At 38.3% G+C, this 27,531-nt stretch overlaps 2 protein-coding genes across 3 annotated transcripts in view; both read left to right on the forward strand.

Annotated features, from left to right (window-relative positions):
• The first annotated feature begins 69 nt into the window (after positions 1 to 69).
• Positions 70 to 17,786, forward strand: LOC133647953 (26S proteasome non-ATPase regulatory subunit 10-like). Its single transcript, XM_062043712.1, has 5 exons — positions 70 to 285; positions 388 to 486; positions 4,627 to 4,773; positions 14,268 to 14,434; positions 17,408 to 17,786. The coding sequence occupies exons 1-5, from the start codon at positions 172 to 174 to the stop codon at positions 17,559 to 17,561; spliced, it is 681 nt and encodes a 226-aa protein (XP_061899696.1). The 5' UTR covers positions 70 to 171; the 3' UTR covers positions 17,562 to 17,786.
• A 3,448-nt stretch (positions 17,787 to 21,234) lies between these two features.
• Positions 21,235 to 27,531, forward strand: part of LOC133648932 (E3 ubiquitin-protein ligase XIAP-like) — an 8,251-nt gene continuing 1,954 nt past the window's right edge. Inside the window, exons 1-6 of one of the 2 annotated variants that reach the window (XM_062045485.1) lie at positions 21,235 to 21,373; positions 23,130 to 23,400; positions 23,466 to 24,009; positions 24,086 to 24,185; positions 24,266 to 24,344; positions 26,435 to 26,474. In XM_062045485.1, the coding sequence (XP_061901469.1) occupies positions 23,161 to 23,400; positions 23,466 to 24,009; positions 24,086 to 24,185; positions 24,266 to 24,344; positions 26,435 to 26,474 (1,003 nt within the window). In that variant the 5' untranslated portion in view covers positions 21,235 to 21,373; positions 23,130 to 23,160. The other variant, XM_062045486.1, reaches the window with a different exon arrangement.

Consider the following 27,531-nt stretch of genomic DNA (forward strand, 5'->3'; position numbering starts at 1 on the left):
AGATTTTACGCGGGATGTTTTGTTGTGAAAAGTTCAAACGAGGCGAAATATACAAGGCGGAAGTACAATAAATATTTCCTGAGTCATTGCTGCTACAGTTCAAATCCAGCACGCAACGCATATGCTCTTATTCTATTGTTTATAATATTATTTGACAGGTTTTTTTAAAGAATGGAGGGCTCCGTGTCAAACGTAGATGTTTGTAATTTAGCTTACATGGGCCACTTTGAGAAGTTAAAACAGTCCATATTGTCAGACAAAACTCTTGCTTGCAAAACGGACCAGGTAAGAATTCATGACACAGCAAGTTGTTTTGTTGACATGACAATAACACTGCTAAACCCTGTGCTCATTATTATGAATGTATATTATTAAACATGATTTCAGGATCACAGAACTGCACTGCATTGGGCATGTTCGGCTGGACATACCGACATTGTTTCCTTTCTACTTGACCTAGGAGTTGAAGTCAACCTGCAAGATGATGTATGGATCATAACACAGTAAAACACTCATGCTAACTTACTGTAATGACAATAATGGTAACAGGTTGCAACACATTTATATATACTAAACAATAGTATCCTCTGCTACGGTAGTCAAACTTTTCACAAAGTACCACCTCAGAAAAACTTGGCTCTCCAAGTAACACCATAATGACCAACATTGAAATACAGTAGCGTAGTAGGCCTAAGTATTCATTAAAAATGCAGATGTTTTATTTAACAAATAATATTGAATATGTTTGGCCACTGTAACATTACAAACAGTTTGAACAGTAACACTGTGTTTGAACATAGGAAAATTAAAACATTGTACTTTAATCAAGTGGTTTTTTTTGGCATACCACTAGATGGAGCCCGAGCACCACTAGTAATACACATACCACAGTTTGAGAATCATTGCTCTTGTATATTTGAGGCCCCAACCATTTACCTAGTATTGTACCAACTAAAACTACAGTCTAATACCAAATGTATTGTACATACACTAAACAGCACAAATAGACAACACATTGTAAAGCGATAGGGAGCTTTCGGTTCAGTACAGCTGCGTTGGATACGAACATGAAAACATGAATTTGATAAACCTCTAGTGCAAAAGTTATTTGATTTTAGGAATGAATGTTAGACAGTTGCTCTGTAGGTTTTTGCACTTGCTTTTCTTGTCAGGGTGTTAACCAGTAATTTATAATACTAAGCTCTTAACACTAAAGCTCAGTTATTATTGCTCTGGAGCACATTTGAATAACTAAAACTAAGCAAAGCAATCAATGAAAAACTGAAAAAAAGCCAAGTAAAACTGCAAAATAAGAACAGAAAGTCGTAATCCAATAGGAAAAAGTTTGTTACTACTAAGACTAATAATGATTTGTTTGGCACATCAAAGAAACTGCACAACGTTTTGTCTCTAAAAATATGGATTATGTCTTTATTATGCTTTAAAAAAAAAAGTATTAAAATGCCTAGACATCCTTTGATTTTAAAGCAAAGTTTGTTCTGTACACCCCTGACATATATTTGATTACAAAAATATACAGTGCATCCGGAAAGTATTCACAGAGCTTCACTTTTTATGTTACAGCCTTATTCCAATATTGAATACATACATTTTGTCCTCAAAGTTCTACACACAATACCCCATAATGAATATTTATTTAGAGCTTTTTGCAAATCTACTAAAAATAAGAAATCACATGTACACAAGTAGCCACAGCATTTGTCATGAAGGTCAAAAGTGAGACCAGGGGCATCCTGTTTCAATTGATCATCCTTGAGATGTTCCTACAGCTTAATTGGAGTGCACCTGTGATCAATTCAGTTGTTTGGACATTATATGGAAAGACACACACCTGTGTAAATGTAAAGTCTCACACTTGACAGAGCAAGTGTGAGACAAACCAAGCATGATGTCGGAGGAATTTTTTCTAGACCTCCATGACAGGATTGCCTCAAAGCACAAATCTGGGGAAGAGGACAACACATATCAGCTACCTTGAAGTTCCCAATGAGCACGGTGGCCTTCGTCATTCGCAAATGGAAGAAGTTTGGAACCACCAGGACTCTTCCGAGAGCTGATCGGCCATCTACACTGAACGATCGAGGGAGAAGGGCCCTAGTCAGGGAGGTTACCAAGAACCTGATGGTCTCTATGTCAGTGCTAAAGCATGCCTCTTTGGAGAGAGGAGAACCTTCCGGAAGGACAAACATTTCTTCAGTAATCCAACCCAATCAGGCCTTAGAGTGACCAGACGGAAGCCATTCCTTAATAAAAAGCACATGGCAGCCCGTCTGTAGTTTGCCCAAATGCACCTGAAAGACTCTCAGACCATGAGAAAAAAACATTCTCTGGTCTGATGAGACAAATTTGAATTATTTGGAGTGAATACCAGGCGTCATGTTTGGAGGAAACCAGGCACCGCTCATCGCCAGGCCAATACCATCCATACAGTGAAGCCTGGTGGTGGCAGCATTATGCTGTAGGGATGTTTATCACAAGCAGGAACTGGGAGACTAGTCTAGATAGAGGGAAAGATGAATGCAGCAATGTACAGAGACATCCTTGATGAAAGCCTGTCTTATAGCACTTTTGAACACAGACCGGGGCGATGGTTCATCTTTCAGCAGGACAACAAACCTTAACCCAAAACCAATGGAATGGCTTCAGGACAACGCCGTAAATGTTCTAGAGTGGCCCAGCCAGAGCCCAGACTTGAATCCGACATGTCAGAAGAGATCTGAAAATGGCTGTGCATCAATGCTTTCCATACAACGTTATGGAGCTTGAGAGGTGCTGCAAAGAGGAATGAGAAAAACTGCCCAAAGATAGGTGTGGCAAGTTTGTGGTATCGTATTCAAAAAGACTTGAGGCTGTAATTGCTGCTAAAGATGCATCAACAAAGTATTGCACAAAGGCTGTAAATACTTAGGTAAACGTGATGTCTTATTTTTTCTATTTTTAGTGAATTTACAAAAATCTCTCTAAAAAAAAAAAGTTAACATTGTGTGTAGAGTTTTGAGGACAAAAAATTATTTATTCCATTTTGGAATTAGGCTGTAACAAAACAAAATGTGGAACAAGTGAAGCGCTGTAAAAACTTTCCAGATGCACTGTACAACTGAAATAACATTTGATCTAGCTAGCAGGCGCCTGTTATGTCATGTTAATTGGAGACTCTAAATCAGGGGTACCACAACTTTTACCTTCTAAGGCAGGGGTGTCCAAATTTTTTGACTCGGGGGCCGCATTGGACTTAAACAACTTGGCCGGGGGCTGAAAGCCGACTGCATGTAATGTAACAATATGTATACACACATATCTACTATATAGCCTATATGTGTACATGTGATACATTTATACATACATACATACATATATATTTATATATATATATATATATATATATATATATATGTATATGTACATATGTATATGTATATATATATGTATATGTATATATATATAAAATATATGTGTAATGTAATTTAAAAAGCATCTAAATACATTTGATATCAGAAATATTACTCTAACGTCAGTTGTCTTTTTGTTATTTTTTACAACTATGTGTGAAGTGAAATTAATTATATGTATATAGCGCTTTTCTCTAGTGACTCAGAGCGCTTTGCACAGTGAAACCCATTATATACGTTACATTTAAACCAGTGTGGGTGGCACTGGGCGCAACGGCAGTGGCTAGGATGGCAGAAGTGGGGATGGAACCTGGAACCCTCAAATTGCTTGCACGGCCGCTCTATCAACTGAGCCACGCCTCTGTCTCAGAGTGTTCTGTGTTTACGTTTACTTAAACAGCTGTAATCTGTGATAGCAATGATTTATATATGCATATTATTTAATACCAAATTGAAGAGGCAAGCTTGCCAAAGTGCAAACTGCGGTAAAGCCATATTTTCAAGGGCAATCGTTAATACGCTGCTATATGGATGTGCACGCGCACATTGACATGCACACACCACACATATAGACAGTTCAGTTCAGTTTATTTTGAACATGCATACAATACAATTACAATGCAATGCATCACATATTTCCAGTTGTTTCATTACAGCATGTCTGAAAAGGAGTAGGAAGAAGCAAAGCTTAATTGGTCTTACTCCTTTTCATACCATAGTAGTTTTATCCCATTTCTTTGTTCTCTGTAACCACCCTTTGGCAAAACTACTCGGTGGGTTCAATTTGGCTCCTGGGAGCCACTCGAGCACCACTGCTCTTAATTGTCCATATATGTGAGTGTGAATAGTTGTTTTTATATCCTGTGATAGAAAGGCCTACACACCTTTTGTCTGAAGTCAGCTGGTATAGGCTCCAGCTTACCTGTGACTGTAATGAGGACAATCGGTTTGGAAAATGCATGGCTAGCAGGGGACTGCAGTAGAACAACAGTAATGCGAATATCAGTTGCTCTAAGCCAATAGAAATATAGAAACACAGCAGTAGCTATTAAAGAGGCCCTTCCACTGCAGTGCAGCTGGGATAGGCTCCAAACCCCTGCGACCCCGAGAGTGACAAGTGATAGAAAATGGATGGATGGATAGTTTATTTATCACAGCTTTGATTTTATGTAACATGTTTATCATGGTCATGATCATTGCCACATGTTATTTCCAGGCTTTATGGACCCCTCTTCACATTGCAGCTTCTGCAGGTAGAGAGGACATTGTAAGAGCACTCATCTCCAAAGGGGCTCAGCTGAACTCTGTCAATCAGAATGGATGCACTCCCCTCCATTATGCTGCCTCCAAGGACAAATACGAGGTAAAGCTACAACTGTCTGAATTGTATCACTCAATCTTAATTGTTTTTCCACAAACGTTTCCATTTCAAAGACCAAAGTTTCGAGTAGGAATGTACAAAAAGCTCCATTTACACTTTTGTTTTAATGACAAGAATCTTTTTTTTGACGATCGACTGAAGGAGCTGCATTGCAAACAATCGCAAAAAAAGTCAATGAATTAATGCGATCGTTTCTCCTGCGAGCTGATGAAGGATTGAATGATTGCCAGCTGGCCTCACTGGCCAAGACAGCAGAGACAACTTGCCCTGGTCAGTGATACCAATCAAAAATACCAATATTTCGACACTAACACGCAAAAAATACATTGATACTTGCCTTTTTTCAGTACCATAATTCCCAAGTACTAGGAGTAAACGCTATACCGATGCGACCGGATATGAGGTTTGACAAGTGAGGGTTTCGGTTGCCCCAGTAGTAGCCACCTCAATCGATAATAATCAGCTGTGAATCTTTAGATCGGTGTGTCCAAAATAAGGCACGTGTGGCCCGCGTGACATCAAAAGTTTAACAAGAAGATTGGACCACGGCATGTGCCTAAACTTAGTCCCCATGTGGATTGAGTTGGAATGATATAGCCGCCATTTTGTGGGCAAAGTTAGAATTGATGGTCAATGACCATTATTTTATTTGAAAGTCTTTTGAGCACAGCATCAATTTATATTACCCGATCCAAACCACTTTCCTCACTCATGGTGTAAATGACCTATAACCAACAAATAAAGTCAACACACGGTCACATCTCCTGCTCATTGAACTTTGTGGACATTATAAAACATGTATATATAATTTTAAATTATACATTATTATCTATTACAGTGCATGATGGTTGATATGCAAAACATTCTATCCACACTTCTGCATGTTTGTCAGAACTTTAAGGAGGTTGTCAGGGAAAGAAACCAGGTAGGAGTTGAACTTTCACATACTTAATGTTCAATGTTTTATCGTTTATACTTCATATTGTATTGTCATGGTCTGATGTGGGGGGAGTGTTGAAGTAGTTGAAGTTATGTGTTGTTGTTGAGCCTGTTATAACTTGCTTTAATCAATGCAAACTGAAGTGTTATTTTGGTACAAATGATTGTTGTTACGTTACAATCAACGCTCTGCTGTGTGCCGGACACACAATTGTTATAAATATTGATAAAAAAAACAACTGAAGTTAGTGTAGTGATTTTGATATGAAGTTCATTTAGATGCTCATTTAATTACATTACACATATATTTAATGTCTACATAAGTACACGTACTTCAGAACTGTATCAATACGTTCGTATGTGTGATGTGTATCATGTATGTGTATAACATTAATATAATATGAATATATACTGTACATATACAGTCGTGGTCAAAAGTTTACATACACTTGTAAAGAACATAATGTCATGGCTGTCTTGAGTTTCCAATAATTTCTACAACTTTAATTTTTTTGTGATAGAGTGATTGGAGCACATACTTATGTGACACAAAAAACATTCATGAAGTTTGGTTCTTTTATGAATTTATTATGGGTCTACTGAAAATGTGACCAAATCTGCTGAGTCAAAAGTGTGCATACAGCAATGTTAATATTTGGTTACATGTCCCTTGGCAAGTTTCACTGCAATAAGGCGTTTTTGGTAGCCATCCACAAGCTTCTGAAAGCTTCTGGTTGAATTTTTGATCACTCCTCTTGACAAAATTGGTGCAGTTCAGCTAAATTTGTTGGTTTTCTCACATGGACTTGTTTCTTCAGCATTGTCCACATGTTCTCAATGGGGTTTAAGTCAGGACTTTGGGAAGGCCATTCTAAAACCTTAATTCTAGCCTGATTTAGCCATTCCTTTACCACTTTTGACGTTTTTTGAGGTCATTGTCCTGTTGGAACACCCAACTGCGCCCCAGACCCAACCTCCGGGCTGATGATTTTAGGTTGTCCTGAAGAATTTGGAGGTAATCCTCCTTTTTCATTGTCCCATTTAGTCTCTGTAAAGCACTAGTTCCATTGGCAGCAAAACAGGCCCAGAGCATAATACTACCACCACCACCATGCTTGACGGTAGATGTGGTGTTCCTGGGATTAAAGGCCTCACCTTTTCTTGTGAAGGACATAATGTCATGGCTGTCTTGAGTTTCCAATAATTTCTACAACTCTTATTTTTTTGTGGTAGAGTGATTGGAGCACATACTTGTTTGTCACAAAAAACATTAATGAAGTTTATTTTTTTAATGAATTTATTATGGGTCTACTGAAAATGTGACCAATTCTGCTGGGTCATACTTCCAGTTACAAAACGCTTGTGTGTGTTCTAATCATGGCAGACTTACAAACAAACAATGTAGATGACTATTTTTGGACAAATGAGGATTCACAACCTTGTTTGTTTTTTACCTGAATGAACAGAAGATGAATTGCTGCTTCTATAAGCGAGCACGAAGAAGAGGGTGAAACGTTGGAGCAGATGGAAGCCGATAGAGTGAGGTGAAAGTTGCAGTTGTGGAATATGGAGACAAGCTATTCCCACATAAATGGCGCGCTTACCCTAAATAAACCAGAAAAAACTTCCTCAACCAGCTGGTCTAAAGAGACAATTGTCCATCAAGTAAATCACACTTCATATTGATCATAATACACGCAGCACATCATGCGTGTATCATGACATTTGGCTAGCTGTGTACAAACAAAACATGAAATATGGGATAATACTCAGATACTATAATATGATTGTTCATGTTTTTCAGTCAGTACAGATTGGTGTCCTCTCTCATTGTGTTGTGCATTACAAACTCAAACACGTTTAGAGTTGTCGTAGAAACTAGCTTATCTCTTGCTGTAGTTAGTTTTTACGGCTAATACCGAAGCACGTCAATGTGTTATTACAATAGTAAAAGTATTCCTCAGTGTTTGCTCTTTGTTTATTATACAGGTTACAGGACGTAAATTAAGTATTGGTGATGGTTTTTAAATGCATTTTTAAAGTAATTTAGAGGTAGAATTGATCTCTCCCATTAGCTGCATTGCTAGCTACCTAGAACGAGACAATTTTTACATGTTAGACTGCAAAAAAAAAAAAAAAAACCTTCTTGTCTCTCATAATGATTATGAACGATAAGCTGCAGTTCCCCTTAAATATCCAAACACATCCATTGAGGTTTTATGTACATGATGTAAGTATATATGTAATGTAGTAATGGGCATATTTTTAATTACATTTAATATTTACGTATTTTGATTAAGGCTGCAGCTAACGATTATTTTTCTATCGATTAATCTATAGATTTTTTTTTTTTTCGATTAATCGGTTAATCTATAGATTATTTTTTCGATTCATCTATAGATTATTTTTCCTTTTACCGATTTTTTTTTATTTTATTTTATTTAAAATGAAGATGAAAAAATAAAAGTAGGCCAGTTTTTTCAAAAGGCATGGCTTTTATTTACAAAAAAAAAAGTATGGCCACTCAGTCAACATTGACAACAACATGACAAAATATTCTGTAACAATGTAAACATTTAAAACTTTTAACATTTAACAAAATTAAAAGTAGCTTATTTGCTTTTTAATGTGCAAATATAAAAGTAAACATCCAGTGCAAATCTTAATATTCTGCAATAGTATAAGCATTTCAAAAGTAAAAGTATTGCTTATTTTGCTTTAAAATGTGCAAAAATAAAGATAAACATCCAATACAAAAAAGTGCAAAACGAAATATTCTGTAACAACAGTGTAAACATTTCAAGAAAAGTGAAAGTATTGCTTATTTGCTCAAATGTGCAAAAATAAAGATAAACATCCAATACAAAAAAGTGCCAATCTAAATATTCTGGAGCACTGTAAACATTAAGTATTGCTTTTAAAATGTGCAAAATAAACATCCAGTCCAACACAGTACACAATAACCAATTCTACTCATTCCAGTGAGTGACTAACAGTTGTAATGAAGAAAGGTTAGCATGTCTACTTGCTTTGCTTCTTTTCTTGTTTACAATATTCCCAGCAGCTGAAAATAGGCGCTCAGAAGGGGTCGGTGTGGCTGGAACTGAGAGGTAATTAGCCTTCACCTCAAACCAGGACTGCGAGCGAGCTGAGCTGCAGTTTAAGTTTCTAGTAGGTCAACGGGCTCATAGTGATGTTACTAGTAGTTGACTGGGAGGTGTTTATTATCATTTGGGGAGAGTCCGCTGCCTGATGCTCACCTGCTAAACACCTATCTGCTCCACGCTGAAGCGCTGACTACATGCGCTCTGAATACACACTGCTGATTGGCTGATAATGCTTCGTGTGTACCAATCAGATGGTTGTGTGGGTGGGACAATGTTTCGTGTGTACCAATCAGATGGTTGTATGGGTGGGACAATGCTGCGTGCTGAGACAGAGGCAGAGGAGCAAAGCAACTTGTTAAGACTTTAGCAGCTAAAGTTAGCTTTATCTTAGAAACTGTTTCGGTACACCCCCGTACCGAACCGAAAGCCCCGTACCGAAACGGTTCAATACAAAACACATACCGTTACACCCCTAGCAGATACAAATGACACATTCATGTTTTTGTGTAATGATGACAACGTATGCTAACGCGGACGATTGACTAGTTGATGGTTGATGGTTTTCTTTTCAAATGTTCGTTCATAGCCGTTGTGCTGCTATGATAGGCCATTTCCGCTCGACACAGTGTGCATACAACAACATTATTAGGCTGTGTATTGAAATACTCCCACACTTTTGACGACTTTTGGCGTGCGTTTTTCCCCTCGCTCGCACAGTCTGCTTTGCGCTCCGCCATGACGGTAGTGTGACGTAAATATGCGACGCGTCGACGTATTTACGTAACGTAACCGATGACGTCGACTACGTTGACGCGTCGTTTCAGCCTTAATTTTGATCATTTTAAGCATACGCGGCGCATTAATTTAAAAAGCGCATCACGCAAACGACTTTTCGTGTCTTTCTCGCCATTTTTGGACCCTGAATGGCTGTCAAAGATTTCAAACTTGTCGGATTAACTCCTCAGACTTTGGCTGTCCAGGTGAGATGCATGATTTATGATCTACAATAAACTTCCATGGAGAAAGGCAGCAAGAAAGCATTAGACCACTCAAAGATGTAACCATAGGCACACACGGTAGTGATCACGTTGCCGCTGAAAATAGTATGTCTGCGTTAGCGCTTATAATAACAACATCACTCATACTTGGTTAATATTCAAGTCACAAAATATAAATGGAGTATTGTTGGCGGTTTTTGAATGGTTATTTATTGGATTTCATGGGCAAAATAGTAGACCTCCCATTGGCTTTTATTTACATGTAATTAAATTAGAATGCATTAAAAAAAATCCCTCAGTCGTAATATATTTTGTAATGATTGTGAAAGATAGGCAAAATTCCCCCAAAAAAGTGCACTTCCCTTTAAGCGCCAGAGGTCTTCTGTTTGTGGTGAAAAAGTGTATTACAACTGCTACAGCTAATGCCTATACGAACCACAGTTGCATGACTTTTAAGCTGCTTTCAGTGAATGCATTTCAGTGAACTACAGTATGTAGTATATCGCAATATATTGTTGTGTTACAAGATCCCAATACTGTGTTGTATAATGATTCAAGTATGGGGATACGTATTGTATCTTGAAGTCCTTGCCAATAGCCAACCCTATTAGTTCCCTCTTGGAAGCTGCTACCGCAATTTAAATCCTGTGCCAAAATATGTTGAAGCACAACGATCTTACATACTTGATAGTTTTCAATAAAGTAGTTGATTTAAAAGTACATGGGTTCGGTCTTTTTACCTTCACGTTTCATATTATTTCACATTTAAAAGCAGCAAACAAGCCGAAACAGGTAAGGTATCAAATAAGTATTTAGAATCATGGTAATCCACCAGTATCGGTATTGACTTCTGAGATTCTGGTATCGTGAGACTACTTTGTATTCTAATAAAAAAAAGTCCCCCTGTCAGTGGACCTTCAGGGACTTCCCATGAAGGTCTTTAAATAGATCATTGGAAGATTCTAAAAGGCAGACAAAGACAATGACTATTCCAAAAATATTGTTTAAAAAAAGTGTTATTTCTTTGAAAAGTAAGAACATTATGTGTGTGCACGGGTGAAAAGAGAATCTTAAACTCTAGAATTGATTTTCTGGTATCGTGAGACTGCTTTCTATTCTAATTTTTAAAAGTCCCCCGTCAGTGGACCTTCCGGGACTTCCCATGAAGGTATTTAGATAGATCATTGGAAATTTCTATAAGGCGAAAACAGACAATGACGAGTCGAAAAATATTGTTTAAAAAAAAAGTGTGATTTCTTTGAAAAGTAAGAACATGATTTGTGTGCACGTGTGGGGAAAAAAAAAATTCTAGAGAATTTTAAACTCAGTTTGAAAACCGAAAATCTGTATGTTTTTACAGAATCCTGCAGTTCTAGTATACTAGCACTCGTCCTAATCACTGTATAAATCAGGAGTTGCACCACACACTTTATTTCCGCATAAATCTTTAAAAAATATATATTTTTGGCAATTGTTGTGGTTAGTAGTAGTAATAGTGGGTTTGCAAAACTATTTTCTTCAATGTTGATTTCACATAGTTATCCAGATAGTGTGTCGTCTCGCTAATTAGACCTTTCATTTTGTTGTTCAGTGCGGAGCAGGTAAGCAATTCACTTTAGGTTTCCCAGGAATTGAGTACATGATTGGTTGTGATTGTTGAGTCACCCCAAACTGCAGCTTTGGGAGGTGGCCACCAAACAATGGTCTGATAGATGCTGACTGTGTCAAATGCTTCTGACACTGACAGACTGCTATTGTTGCATTTCTGTAATACCGGTATACACATTCAGAGCAACACAAAATGGATCCAGAATGAATAGTGTCTCTCATCTTTTAGCTTTAGTTTAAGAGGTTTTCACAATAAAAGGACATGTACCATTTATCAATAAATACAATTTTATTTGTATAGCCCTTAATCATGAATGCCTCAAAGAGCTTCACAAACTCAGCTTTAGTTCTAAACCCACATTTGGGCAAGGAAAAACTAAAAAAAAACCCAGATGAGAAAAAAGAAGAAAACCGTGAGATAGGATTGCATATGTAGGGACCCCCTTTTCAGGTTGACCAGTGTCAGGTTCAAACACTGATGACATCTATTAATCAGACAGAAAGCAAGGAATCATGCAGAGACAGAGTTCAATTTAGCTCATGAGGAGAAAGCATGGAGCTGCACACTTAGTCACAGTCTCGCCCTACGCTCTAAGGTTCAGCTCTTGCGTCCCTCTATTTATTCAGGAGTTCCACAGTCAACAATACTAAGGCCGCCTCTAAAAGGAGTGGTCACGTATATTATGCAAAGCAGGTCCAGGACGCACGATATGTGACGGAATGTGCTGGGGGCCTTGTGATTTCGCCTTGTCCCCGCTTCGTCTGCGTGTTGTCATCTTATCTTCGTTGAGGTCCTTGAAGTCTCTGCTTCGTCTGCGTGCTGTCATCTTGTCTTCGTTGAGGTCGTTGAAGTCCTTGGCTGTTAGCGGGCTAAAACAAAGATAACATCTCAACTGAGGCCACCCCTCAGACAAGAAGTCTTTGTCCTTGCACAGATTAGAAAAGTCCAACTTGAACACAATAGCTAAATAACTAAAGCAACGGACTTTAAGCATAAGTTAGTGTGATAATATATACATAATTATTCTAACATTTATAATTATTCTAACACCAGCTGTAATGGTTGTCAAGTGGGAACAGGTATTGAATTGTTAAATTAATATTGGTAAATTAATTAGTTGTTAATTTGTTAGATGAAGTGGGAGTCCAGTCTGTCGGGAAACCAGCAGATCGTCATGGGGATGGGGGGTTATCTTCTTCCAGCTTCAGCCAGTCAGCTATGCAGAGATATCTATAGCTCGGCATAGAAGAGTGGTCCAATGAGTGGTCAATCTTGGGTCTCAATTCTGGTCAGCTAGCACCTTCTCCAAACTGGTCCCTCTCCAGAATTTAACCTTGACCACCTGCTACTTTCTTAAGGCAGGAGAAGGGGGACAGAGCAGATGAACTGGTATGATAATAGGTGTATATAAAGACTAGCATATATAAATGAGTTGTAATGCTTCTGCTGGGGTATTATCCCTAACTGTTGCTGGTGTGGCATTCCAGAGTACTGGAGCCTGAGTGGAAAACGCTCCAGAGCCTGCAGACTTGTTTTGGGATCTGGGGGTCACTAATAAATAATAATAAGCCAGTGTTTTTTGAACGGACGGAAACATAAGGTACAAATTATACAATCAGCAAGATAAGATGGTGCTAAACTGTTTAGCATTTTGTATGTAAGTAACAAACCATAAAGTTGCAACTTAAAGCTGGTGGACCTAAGTTATAAAGAGTTTAAAAAAATAATATTAGCATCATACAGTATATCGCAACAGTAATCATTTCTGAAAAAATTGTACATCTGCACGCTGTCTGTTCCTCAAAATTAAGTATTTTACATATATATGTATGTGTATATATATACAGTATATATATATATATATATATACACACACACACACAGGCCCCCAGACGCAATTTTACCAAACAATGTGGCCCCCGAGTCAAAATAATTGTCCATGTCTGTGTTAAAATGATCACTTTTGACTGCATTATCATGCATCTTTAATGTGTCATTGTGTACGGACATGGTTTATTAGTTAAAGTATTGTTGTTTTTAGTCACGCTAAGTTAAATTACTTTTACTTTTGATGTTAATCTGACACCTTTAGTAACAATGGTTTGTGCGATGCATTAATACACTGTGGCCTATAGTGTCAATGTTGCTGAATTTAACTGTGCGGGACGGATACACGATCATTTTCAAATGGCTCGATGAAATACCTCCCCGGGACGGATTTGGCCCACTACCCAGGAGACGAAAACCTGTGTTGTGTGTGTGTCTTTTTTTGTTTTTTTTATGGAGGAAAGTATTCTGACACTTTTGCTTGGATTCTTGTAGGTATCTTTGTGTTGGAAATTAGTGAGGGTGTTTTTTGCTCACATCAAGACTTTCATGTGGACTTAAAATTGTTAGCTGTCCAATACCTGATATTATTTCCACACTATTGTCTGTATAATTGTATTGGACAGCAGCTGGCTAATTAGCCTCTGAGATTCTGTCAATTGTCCAATTAAACCCATTAAAGGTACTTTGAAAAGAAAACTAATTCTAAAGGATTTTTTTTTTGTGAAATTGCTTGTATAAAAAGAAAATGATTCAAAATCAGTATCATTTTGGCGGAGCAGCATTATACGTTGTGACTTTCTTATGCACTTAGAACTACACCACCATTAACTAATTAGTAAATTTAAAGTTTCTGATCCGAAATCATACTTTAGGATGAACATAAATATTTAAATAAAAACTCAAACTGGATTTGCAGTACTTAATGAAAACATGTTTTCTTCTTTAAGTAGATTATTTATATGTTGATCGTGTCGTACTTGTTTTTTCTTACAGATAGCTGTGCTGTTGCTTGAAAATGGAGCTGACCCAAATGTCATGGACAAACTTGATTCCACTCCCCTTCACCGAGCATCCGCAAAAGGAAACTATCGCCTAATCCAGCTGCTTCTCAAACAGTGTGCCTCGACCAACATCCAGGACTCGCAGGGCAACACAGCACTGTACGTATGAAGCAACATGCAGCCATAGCACCACAGTTGTTCAACTTTAAAGGAGACATATTCTGCTTTGTTTGTTGTGTGTGGGTGACAGGCACCGCGTGTTTTTACCCTCTTAACATCTTTAAAGTACCAGTAAGTGGGAAAAAAGTACATATACAGACCCTTTCCAAAAAATTGTAATATCATGGAAAAGTTTATTTATTTCCATAATTCCATTCAAAACATTAAACTTCCATAGATTACAGACACATTATAGATTCAGGCCCCACAACTTAAAACGATTTCAAGTATCTAGTTGTTTATTTGGGGCAGCACGGTGGATGTGCCTCACAATACAAAGTTCCTGGGTTCGATCCCTGGGCTCAGTGTCTTTCTGTGTGGAGTTTGCATGTTCTCCCCGAGACTGCGTGGATTCCCTCCGGGTACTCCGGCTTCCTTCCACTTCCAAAGACATGCAACTGGAGATAGGTTAATTGGTAACACTAAATTGTTCCTCTTGTGTGAATGTGAGTGTGAATGTTGTCTCTCTGTGTTGGCCCTGCGATGAGGTGGAGACTTGGCATTGTGGAATGTTCTGGGTACTTCCTAAATTCATTTTAATGCTGAAAGACAAAACAACCCACTTCCCTCTACTTTAGCACAGAAGGGACATGCTGGTGCGTGCCCAACTTTAACCCCAATGAGACATCAGAGTAAAATACATTTATTTGTGTAAAATTGTTTCCATTAAATAAACGGCTCCATTTCCAAAATGTATTATATTAGATATTTTTATTTAAAAAAACATATATATTAATTTTTTGCTTGTGAAAGTTTCCATTGGTTTAAGGGCTGCAATGATTCACCGATTATATAGATTTTTAGTTAGAAAAAAAGGTTTGATACATTTTCTGTTTCTTCAATTATTCATTTGATAGTAATTAATAAAAATGTATCACATCTGGACCGCTTGGAGTGCCCAGAAGTTTAAATATGTCTACATAGTTTCTACACGCTGTTGCAATAGAACGCACATGAGAGCGGTGATGTGTGGGGGCCCTGATCTGTGTGTTGGCAAATATGTTAGTTTTTTTTGTATGTATGCACAATTCAATCTATCAATGCTTATTTATATAGCCCTAAATCACAAGTGTCTCAAAAATTTGCACATATAATGTTAAAAGTGCAATTTTAATGTAGATCATGTGCACTTTTAAAGAAAAAAAGAAACATATGTCAAGCAAAAAAACTAAATTCCCTAAAGTATGCATTGAGGCTATAAAGCGCTTTTTGTCCGATTACTTGATTAATCAAACAAACTAATCGATTTATTCCTCGATAACTGCTCCACTACTTGGTACTGCCCTGTGGTTAGAACGCCCTGCTACAAATGACTAAAATTACTCTGTTGGGTCATTTCTTACTTTAACTTTTGTGCAAGCCTTAATTTGGTGTATACCAGGGGTGGGCAATTAATTTTTACCGGGGGCCGCATGAGCAACCTGAGCACTGCTGGGGGGCCACACTGACAATATTTCAATTAAATTTTGCTCAAATTATTTTTGATATACCGTAAGATAGATAATAATAATAATAATATTTTCATTTAACCTAACTTATCTTTATACAAAAGCAGATGGCTTTTGATGGTTTTATTTTTAACACTTTCTTACACAACACTTCCTGATGTATATTACAATACAAAAATTTCAATTTCTGTCACTTTATCCTGCATCCTCTTTGTTGTAAAACCTTTATTTAACCAGATAAGAAAACATTGTGAACGTAGCACGCCTGTAAGGTGATTGGCGAAGAAGGAGGAAGCGTTGCTGTTGCGGAAATGAGGAGTGAGGATTGGTTTTCCTTTTGGAAAGAACGAGATAAGTTGAGCTGTGTTAGTATAGCATGCTCAATAAAAGTTTAAAAAGTGCATCAGACTTGGTGTGCACTTCTTCTGGACGCTACAATTGATGTCACAAGTGGGATGAAATGCCTCCCAGTTCGCCTTGCCATCAAACCTGGGAGTCTTCATTGAGGGCGGAATTCCCCCCGTGGCAAGCAGCGTGGCTGCACCTGTAAACACACTCTCTCTCTCTCTCTCTCTCTCTCTCTGTCTCTCTCTCTCTGTCTCTCTCTCTCTCTCTCTCTCTCTCTCTCTCTCTCTCTCTTTGCGGCGAGCTCCTCACGTGGCACGTACCTCCCGATGACGTAGCACACAAACAGTGCAGTATGCGCAAAGTTTTACTTCTGCCACCAATTGTAGCGTCCAGAAGAAGTGCACATCAAGTCTGACGCTCTTTTTAAACTTTTATTGAGCAAGCTATACTAACACAGCTCAACATATCTCGTTCCTTCCACACGCACGTCTCCTCACTCCTCATTTACGCAACTCAAGAAGACAACATCTACTTCAGCAGGTCGTTACACTATATTCTTTAAACACAGCAACGTGTGTACCACAAATAAGCACACAGCTTTACCTTTACTTGTCTTGTTGAAAACACGCCATTCGTCATCAACTTTTCTCTTTTTAGTCGCTGTGCGCCTTCCCTCACAGGACATACGCACAATAACACTTTTCAAAATAAAAGCAGCACAGTTGTATTGCACGCACGACAAAGATGTTTTTTTAAATTTATTTTGTAATTTGAGATTGCCGCTGCGCGCACGAGCATACGTCCACACGGAAGTAATACAAATAACGCTTTTCAAAACAAAAGCAGCACACTGTATTGCACACTCGAAATAGATGCTTTTTAAAATTTATTTTGTAATTTATAATTGGCCTCACGCGGGCCGGACAGGGACGTACAAAGGGCCGGATGCGGCCCGCGGGCCGCACAATGCCCAGGTCTGGTGTATACTGTAATATGGTGCATACTGTACTAGCGATTAACAAGTTTATTCTAATATGTCCCTTTTAAAGTCAAATACGTGGAAGTGTAAAATGACAAGGATTTTTTTGAATTTGCAACTACATTTTTGTCAAACCAGCCACCTAGCATGTGATGAGGAGCGCGTCGAAGCGGCCAAGTTGTTGGTGGAACACGGGGCCAGCATCTACATTGAGAACAAGGAGGAGAAAACCCCTCTCCAGATAGCCAAGGGTAGTCTGGGCAACATGCTTCGTCGAATTGTGGAAGGATGATGCGGTACCAAAACCCTAAAGTGTGGTTCTCGCCGGAACATGACTGGTCACAAGACTAGTGGCGGGTGTAAGATGTGACCGTGTGCAGAGGAAGTGGAAGTGTTCAGCTTCCTCACCAGCTGCATTATTGTTGGCAAAACACTGACACATTCTGGTCTGAACTGCAGCCCATCTTCTGTGAAGTTTGAATTGTTGCACAAAACCTAATAAAATGTGTGCATTGTGTTTACTTGTTTCTGTTTACATCTGAAATCATGTAACTTTATTTGTTACAGCCTCAAACTGCCACCATCATAAAACAATTGTAATTATACACTACAGGAGTACCTCAGTAATCCATTCCAAAAGCTCCAACAAAGACAGAATGGTACGAAAATCGTATTTATTTTCCCTTAAGAAATAATGTACTTCCAATGAATCCGTTAAAGACATCCACAAATATGAACACAACACATTATATAGAAAATACTAATAGTTTTACATGCAGAAAGCAATGTGAAGCATAAATAAATGATTGGATAATATAACATTATACATCACTTATACATTTATTGTAGATTCCTTTTGGGAAAGACGGCGATGAGAGAAAAACAATGCCGACCCACCGTTGCGCATTACAAGTTACTAAACATAATGTTTCTCACATTTATCAAAGGGCTGGCACTCACAACTTTCTTTGACCCCACAGTGGCTTATTTTGCAGCTGTACTCAATAAAAAATCATTTTATTTAACAAATTTTCAAGCTCTTTGAATGATTTTGCCTTTAATTTCTTGATCATTTTTAGAATCAGAATAAAACAACGGGCTTAATATTAAAAAATATATCAAACTTCATCCATCCGTCCATTTTTCACCGCTTGTCCTTTCGCGGTCGCGGTGGGTGCTGGAGCCTATCTCAGCTGCATTCGGGCGGAAGGAGGGTATATCTAACTTATTTGTGAAAAATATAACATTACAAAGACAATATAATAAGACAATTATTTTTTCTTGTGAATTATATTATTATTCCATGTGTCAGAAAATAAGTAGGATCAAACAGTGCTGTGTTTGTAAACACTACGACAGTATGCACGATGCAACAAAATTAACAAGAAAGCATTAATTGATTGAAACTTTTATTAGTAGATTGCACAGTACAGTACATATTGCGTACAATTGACCACTAAATGGTAACACCCGAATAAGTTTTTCAACTTGTTTAAGTCGGGGTCCACGTTAATCAATTCATGGTAAATATTGAAATTTATATTCTACCAAATAAACATAGGCCTGTACTAAAACATTTTGAATTTATAGTGCTTGTGTCGAATCAATAGTGATACTATCCAGTATCCTTGGTGTAGATATTACCGATATTTGGTTCCGAGCCGCCCTTCCACCGCAGAGGTTCTTTAACTAGCATGACATTAAAAATAACTGGATAGTAGTTTTGCAATGGATAGCTGAAAACGTCTCTACTGAACAATCAGACAGAAATATATTAATAATCCCAGAGAGGACATTAAGATTTTCAGCAAAATCCCATTCAAGATCAGACAAACATTACAGGAAGACAGAACAGGATCGCTGACGGGTCTGCCAACTTTCGGCGTCCCTTACGGTTAAATCACCAAAAATGATTCCCGGGCGCAGCCACCGCTGCTGCCCACTGCTCCCCTCATCTCCCAGGGGGTGATCAAGGGTGATGGGTCAAATGCAGAGAATAATTTCACCACACCTAGTGTGTGTGTGACAATCATTAGTACTTTAACTATAACTTTTAACAAAAAAGGTGAGAAACAGGTAAACGCTGGGGAGGGGGACCGGGGTGGGTGAGAGAAAAAAAAACATGGCCAGATTGATTGATTGATTGATTGATTGAAACTTTTATTAGTAGATTGCGCAGTGCAGTACATATTCCAATCCAATCCACTTTATTTGTATAGCACATTTAAACAACAAAAATGTTTCCAAAGTGCTGCACAACAATATTAAAAACAATATTCAAATATTATCCTTAGCTCCACCAATGACTGAATAAAAACAAAAAATAAATAAATATAAAACCAATATAAAAATAAATATGATTAAAAACGATTTTAAAGGGTAAAACCAATTAAAACAGTAAATAGAAAAATCAATATTTTTAAAAAACACAGAGGACAGAGGACCACACAACTCACATAGTGTTAAAAGCCAAAGAATAAAAGTGGGTCTTATGACGAGACTTAAAACACTCCACTGTGGGAGAAGTTTGAACATGGAGGGGCAGAGTGTTCCAGAGCTTAGGGCCGACCACAGAGAAGGCCCTGTCTCCCCTGGATTTAAGTCTGGTCTTGGGCACCACGAGCTGGAGCTGAAGGTTGGCTCACGGACCTCGGAGCGCGCGCAGGAGTGTAAATTTGGATGAGGTCCGAGATATACTGAGGTGCCAGTCCATGTATATCTTTAAAAACAAACAGCAAGTTTTTAAAATCAATTCTAAAATAAACAGGGAGCCAGTGCAAACTCTGAAGAATTGGGGTTATATGCTGGCGTTTCCTGGCCCCTGTTAAAAGTCGTGCTGCCGCGTTAATGAACTGCAACCGGGAGAGAGCTTTTTGGCTAATGCCAGCATTCCGTACAATTTACCACACCAGAATAAGTTTTTCAACTTGTTTAAGTCGGGGTCCACGTTAATCAATTCATGGTAAAAGAGACAGGAGCAGACCCAACAAAGCAACCAAGAGAGCCGACTCCACCCTCGGCCGCCCACCAACTCTCGTCCAGTGTCCAGTCTGCATGGATGAGCGAGGATACGTCCAAGGAGACCGAGGTGTCCGATGCCTGCTCATTCAGCCAAGACACTGTGAAGCTTGTCCCTCCCGACGCTCAGCGCCAGCTCAGCAGCCCTGTCTCTTCATCCGCAATACTAGTGCCGCGGATGGCCTCCGCTGTACTGTGCTCTCTTCTCTTTTAGTGGTTGCGATTTTCTTTGTTTCTTGCATTGAACCAAGAGAGCACAATCTACCAAGTCAAATTCATTGTGTGTTAACATACTTGGCCAATAATTCTGATTATACAGTACTATTTTGTTGCAGGCTTTATTATCGCCTTTGTTATGGTAAAATGAGACATTGATTGATTGATTGAGACTTTTATTAGTAGGTTGCACAGTGAAGTACATATTCCGTACAATTGACCACTAAATGGTAACACCCGAATAAGTTTTTCAACTTGTTTAAGTCGGGGTCCACTTAAATTGATTCATGATACAGATATATACTATCATATATACTATCATCATAATACAGTCATCACATAAGATAATCACATTGAATTATTTACATTATTTACAATCAGGGGTGTGGAGGGGGGGGATATGGACATCAAGTAGTGGACAGAGAGAGAGAGAGAGAGAGAGAGAGAGAGAGATCAGAAGGCATAAGAAAAAGAAAAAGTATCTGCATTTGATTGTTTACATTTGATTATTAGCAATCCGGGGAGGGTGTTAGTTTAGGGTTGTAGCTACATGAAAAGGCGTTTCAAAATACATTTTAATAAGTAACAGTTAAAGGGTTAGCAAAACATTAATACATTTTCAACTAACATGGCCATGCTCTTGTTTCGTTTCAAAGCCGTTAAAAGCGACAGTTTAGTTTGCTCTTTTGTCTTTATTCCGTTTACTCTCTTTCAAGAGGTCACGTGATATGCGCAGACCTCACTGCGCACAATCACCAACTTCCGGGATACAGGAAACGTCAGAGGAAACACCTACTTCAATGTCACTGCGTGCTGGCTTACTAGCTTTAAAGTTGTGGATGTAATGCGTCAAGTACTGGACCATTAAAGGTAAAAGAAAAAGTATTTAAAATTTAGCGGTGATACTAAACAATATGTAGTATAGCTAAACGAGCTGAATGGTTTCAGTTAGCTCGAAACCGATAAGGTGAATGTCATTTCGTTCCTTTCTTCGCCCTTCCGGTATATTACAGCTCGGCTCTGCTCAGAAACACGACCTTATGTCTGATTTTATGTTTTACAACCATTTATTGTGTAACTCGTTACAGGGGAGTAGTTTTGGTTACTTATACCAAAAAGTCGCTAAGTGTTGTGTCAATCAGATTAAGACTTAGTGAAACACATGCTGTGTGTAGCTTTCAAATACCACACATCAAAGCGTTTAATGCAACTATAACCCTGACGATATCTACACAAACTTTAATTTAGCTCGCATATCTGTTCTTATACAACGAAAGTACAAAGATCACTTGTTAATCGATTGTACTTGTTTGTTTCAAACGTGCTTGTTAGTCACCCTTGCACAATTTAACGTATCATGTGTTCGAAAAGGAGGAGGAAGAAACCGAGCATATTCAATTCGAGCATTGATATTTTGTTCACTTCGTGGGCTGGGTTTAATATATCATTTTCTTTATAAAATGTTAAATATCATGCAAAGGCAATTCATGAAAAGAAACAAACATAATTTTAATGTGTAAATAATGCAGGACATAGAAAAAGAAATAATGTCCATCCATTAATTTTATATGAACTACTAATATTTAACGCAGTGAAAAGTGTCTGCGTTGTATCCAGTGATTAACTATGCAAAAGTCTAGTAGTCCGTAACCAAGCAGAGCTAATTTCTTGTTTTTATTTATTAAAAAAAACCTCCAAGCTACAACTGCAATAGGCCTCCATTATTCTGTAGTTGTACGTACTAACTACATATATGAATATACAGTATATATATTTAGTTGATTATTGTTGACATGATGTGTTCCTACTTCCTAGATAGCTAAAGGATCCAGTAAAGTATTAATGAATCTGCTGTGTGTACTGAACCTGTGTGTACTCTGCATTCATGCCTTGCCCATGCCCATCCCACATACAATACTTTGTATGTCATGTACAAACACCTCCGTGTGATAGTGTGACAACTTCTTAACAACAATAGACTACACACATAAGCTTACTTTAAATCAATTTTACCTTCGGTATCTGTCGTATATTTACTGCAAATTTAAACACAGTTGGACAGCACGGTGGAACAGGGGTTAGTACGTGTGCCTCACAATACGAAGGTTTTTGGTTCGATCTTGGGCTCGGGATCTTTCTGTGTGGAGTTTGCATGTTCTCCTTGTGACTGCGTGGGTTCCCCCCGGGTACTCCGGCTTCCTCCAAAGACAAGCACCTGGGGATAGGTTGATTGGCAACACTAAATTGGCCATAGTGGCGACTTGTCCAGGGTGTACCCCGCCTACCTCCCGTGTGCAGCTGAGATAGGCTCCAGCACCCCCCGCGACCCCGTAAGGTACAAGCGGTAGAAAATAGATGGCTGGATAAACACAGTTGCTCATTGTTTAGATTCGAATTAGGTCTTTTTAAATTTATTGACAGGTACTGTAAATAGAAGCAACATTTTTAATACTTGGATACAGTCAACAGAGCTCATGGGCAGCATCAAATTCTGACATAACTATTGACGCTTTTATATACTAGTTGTGTCACCTGTCTGGTACACATCTATATACAATTTATAGAGTCTCTGGTTAACCTAACATGTGTTTTTTGTGGACTTTCTAACCTTTCTTCTTTCCTTCAGTTGACTCCACAATCTCCCGCCAGCTGCCATCATGTCCGACTTCAGAGAAGACAGCGAATTGGAAACGGACCGCGCCGCTGACTTCTCCCTGATGGACAACCGCCTGGGGTCATTCCATGGCTCCAGTGTGGCCACGCAGGTGCCAGCGGAGCGACTGGCCCGGGCCGGCTTCTACTTCACCGGCCATGCCGACCGTGTCCGCTGTTTCAGCTGTGAGACGACTGTGGAAAACTGGTGCAAGGGAGACACACCTGTCGAGAGGCACAAGGAGGTAACAGAATTGTGAGACACAGTTCTACTCAGCTTACGCTTTAACATATTTTCTCTGTTTTATAGGTTTCTCCATCATGCAAGTTCCTCAGCTGCACCCATCGCACTGATTACAGCACATCAAGGTACAACGAAGAGGCAGAAGACATGGAGTATCGATTAAGGACAGGCGAGGTTGTTGACGAGACCACTTACCCGATGGTCCCTCACATGCGGAGAGAGGAGGCCAGGCGTCAGACCTTCTCAACTTGGCCATCGTCTGCTCCCGTGATACCTAGAGACCTAGCTGAAGCCGGCCTCTACTACTTGAACCAGGGCGACCGTGTGCAGTGTTTTTGCTGCGGGGGCATGCTGGGCGGCTGGGAAACGGGGGACACGCCCTGGGGAGAACACACCAAGCATTTTCCCTACTGCTTCTTCATTCTTGGCCATGATGTGGGTAACATCCCATGCCAGGAAAGTATGGCAGATGATACCCGCAGTAGTAGTAGACCACAAGTGAGCACTCGTGTGCTCATGGCGAGTTCTGAAGAGAGGCTGTCTAGCTTTGCAGAGATCCAGCACCCCATAGATCATGCAAGGCTTGCAAGGGCTGGCTTCTACAGCACGGGTAGATCATTGTATTACATTTTAGTATCACAGTATTTTGAATTAGTGCCTAAATGTCTTACATGCTGTGTGTACAGGGGCAGGAGACAGGGTGTTGTGTTTTCGTTGTGGTGGAGGATTAAAAGGCTGGCAGCCTGATGAAGACCCATGGGAAGAACACGCCAAAAATTACCCTGGGTAACAGCAGCATTATTAATAATCCCGACACATGATAATTTATCCTTTACTTGGCGTTAACAACCTTATTTTTATTCTAGATGCAGTTTCTTGCTGGAAGAAAAAGGACAAGAATTTATCAACAGCATCCAGCTGCAAGATCCTCAACGAAACAGAGCAGTAAGACAACAGTACTTTTTTATTTGCACTACTAATAATATTCTGTCAAAAAACACAGTTAACATTCAAAATAAATCGCCAAAACTTGTGCAATTATAGTATTTTATAAATAGAAGTAATGGTTAGGGATGGGAATATAATCCATAATGGCGCAGATGCCATCGTAAACGGTAGTAAATATACAGAAAATGTAAGTAGCTATCGGTGCTTCAATTTCAGTGCTAAATGAATGCAACAAGAGCTTGCCAGTGATATTGTACAGGTAACATCTTGTAAGCCATGTAGCGTCCTGACAGAAGCACAGAGTCTGACGGTTTTGTTTTTTAAATTTTATTGCCAACCTTAATATGCCACAACAGCAGCCCTCAATATAAATAGCTAAACTTTAGAGATGGGATTTATGGCTCTTTGAAGGTATCCTGATCTTATGGAGCCATTCGTTTAAAAGAGCCGTTCAAATGATTGGCTCTTCTTGTATATATTTTTTTTAAGTAAGTTTTTTTCATCAAGGAAACAATCACTCGTGGCCGTAATAAGATAAAAGTTTTGTCAATAAATCAAAATGTATACATTACACCAATATAGACACTATTAAAGTACTATCTATCTATCTGTTGGTGAGAATTATTTTGAAATATTGATAATCTAATTGGGATTTTTGTTTTCCATTGTAAACATTCCACAAGATGGTGCCATATCCCTTTTTTTGACAGTGACGTCACTATGTAACGCTTTACCTTGCTTGTCATCACCCCCGCTTATTGCGCAGAAGTGCATCCAAACGCTACGTTTCCTTTGACTTTTGTTCATTTAGTTTTCTTTGCCAGTTGCTAATATATTTTTGTAATTGCGAATACAGCAGCGAAAAGGCTCAAGTAGGTTCAGGGGTATATTACACTCCCCTAAGTTAACTGCCTGCATGAGCGCATGCGCATTATAACTTTCACATTAATAGAGCCTTCTGGGACGACTAACTCAGTGATGTCATTACTTCTTCAACAAATAAAGCCAATAAAGCTTTTAATTCTGGTTCTTATTCTCATTTTAATAAATGAACGACTCTCAAACTAACAAATTACAACTGCGAATCGGTTCTCATTGTTCACTTGAAAGAGCCATCCAAAAGACTCGTTCGCGAATGTCACATCTTTATTAAACTGCAACTTCCTCTTTATACACCAATGACAGTTACGACAAGCGAGGTTACATTCACAAAACCTCGGCATTATGAGCATCAACATTACAACAAAAGCAATACATTTTTTGCACATTTTACTGCAATAATTATGTACTAAAATAGGTTGTTGTGGATTTGATTCCTTATTTTTAATGTATTAATTATTTTATGTATATCATTGAAGTATTTACATTACCAGTACTAGTCTATTGAATTTGAATGTCAAAAAATTTCATAAATACAAAAAGGCATTTTTTGTAAATGGTTTTTTAGATTAAAAAAATAGTCTTTAATTTTAATTTACACGCCTGCACCGTTTTTAAAGTACTGATTGTGTACTAGTATCAGTTAAAATGTAGCAATATTCATTCCTAATACTGGTGCATCTCAATCAATTAGAATATTTTTAGAAGGGAATTGTATTCCAGTAGTTATTCAAAAAGTGAAACTCCTATAATCTATACATTGACTACACACAGAGTGAAGTATTTCAAGAATGTATTTTTTTAAATAACATGTATGGTAATAGTTTAAGAGCTAATTTAAACACCAAATTTATGGTGTCATAAAATGTGAAACATGGTAAAAAAAAAGTTTTTTATAGTAAACTAATGGTTTATGCTGTTAACAAGTGAATAATGTCCTGAGTTTTTCATTGCTCTCTTGGTCTGAATTGAACTCTCAGAATTAAACATTTGCATGATATTCTGATTTAATAAAATGCAGATGTAAATCAGGACTTGTTACAGCAAACTCAGTGAAAGGATACTAACACGGTAAAGAAGCAGATCAATTGAAAATGTGTTCTTTATCCTACTCCTCTCTTTGTAAGATGTGCAGATTTCTTTTCTGAGATGTGCAGAATTGTGCATTATTTTGTTTTGTTTTTAACTATAAACACATGTGCTTTCAGACATCAAGTCATCAGAATGGATTGACAGCAGACCAAAATGGTAAAATACATTTATGGAGTGTTTTTTTACATTGTTTGTCAATGTAAATGTTCTTTTAGACAGCGAGTTACTCACAGTAGAAACTAGAAAATCATTCGGAGAGCAAAGACTTTTGCCAGGCCCTATTGCCTAAAAATCCTTTTGAAAAATCAAAGGATCCAAATCTCCCCCAAAATGTAATCTATGATTGCACAATGAATAGAAATCGACTCGACCTTGAGGTTTTATTTAGTGCAGTAAATAACCACAAGAGGCTGAGGTGTTTTTTTTTTCTTTCTCCGTCGTCACCGCCATTTGAGTAACAGTCATGTTCGCCAATTAAAATTGTTCAGCCTCACGTTTGTTCAACTGTTCTTCAAACCGTAAGAAAGAGGTCTTACTTTGTGTATCGCTCTCAGCACCTGAGCGCGTTTATCTAAGAGTAGAAATAGCTGAACAGAGTGACTTCACTCTTTTCAGACATTTACAATATTTGTCTCAGCGGACACTAGTGCGGGGCGTCCCCGCCTACACAGTCACAGTACAGAGAGCTTTGTGACACCCCAGTGAGAAGTGTTACAAAGTAACACAAATTAGGAGGTAAAAATAAGATTATAAAGCCGATTTTCCAATAGTGGGAATATTTCAGCTTCAAATCGGATGGGCGATATGAGCCCATAACACGGACGAACAAGCAAAAATGCTGTAATCAAATGATGACTATAAACAAAAAGACTACGTCCGAAGTCATTTTTTCAACTGGGGAAAAAAATGCACTTTAAGATGTTTAATATCTTTTTAGGTTGAATTTTTGCTTACAGAAATTAGTCCTTTTTATTTTTGGTTTATTTAGGATAACAAAGTTATTTACTTTCCAAAGACAGTACAATGACAAACAATTCTACAGTAATGACAAATAAAAATGTATATCATTTTAAATGTTTACTTGCATTATTATTACATATTTTGATTACATTACATTATAAACACTGTATAGTTTTTATTGATTATTTCTTCAGTTAAAGAGCATGGTGTAGGCAAAAGCTCTGGGTAAGAAATGGGATATTGGTCTAATGTG

The sequence above is a fragment of the Entelurus aequoreus genome, linkage group LG04, assembly GCF_033978785.1.
Source record: "Entelurus aequoreus isolate RoL-2023_Sb linkage group LG04, RoL_Eaeq_v1.1, whole genome shotgun sequence".
Taxonomy (NCBI): domain Eukaryota; kingdom Metazoa; phylum Chordata; class Actinopteri; order Syngnathiformes; family Syngnathidae; genus Entelurus; species Entelurus aequoreus.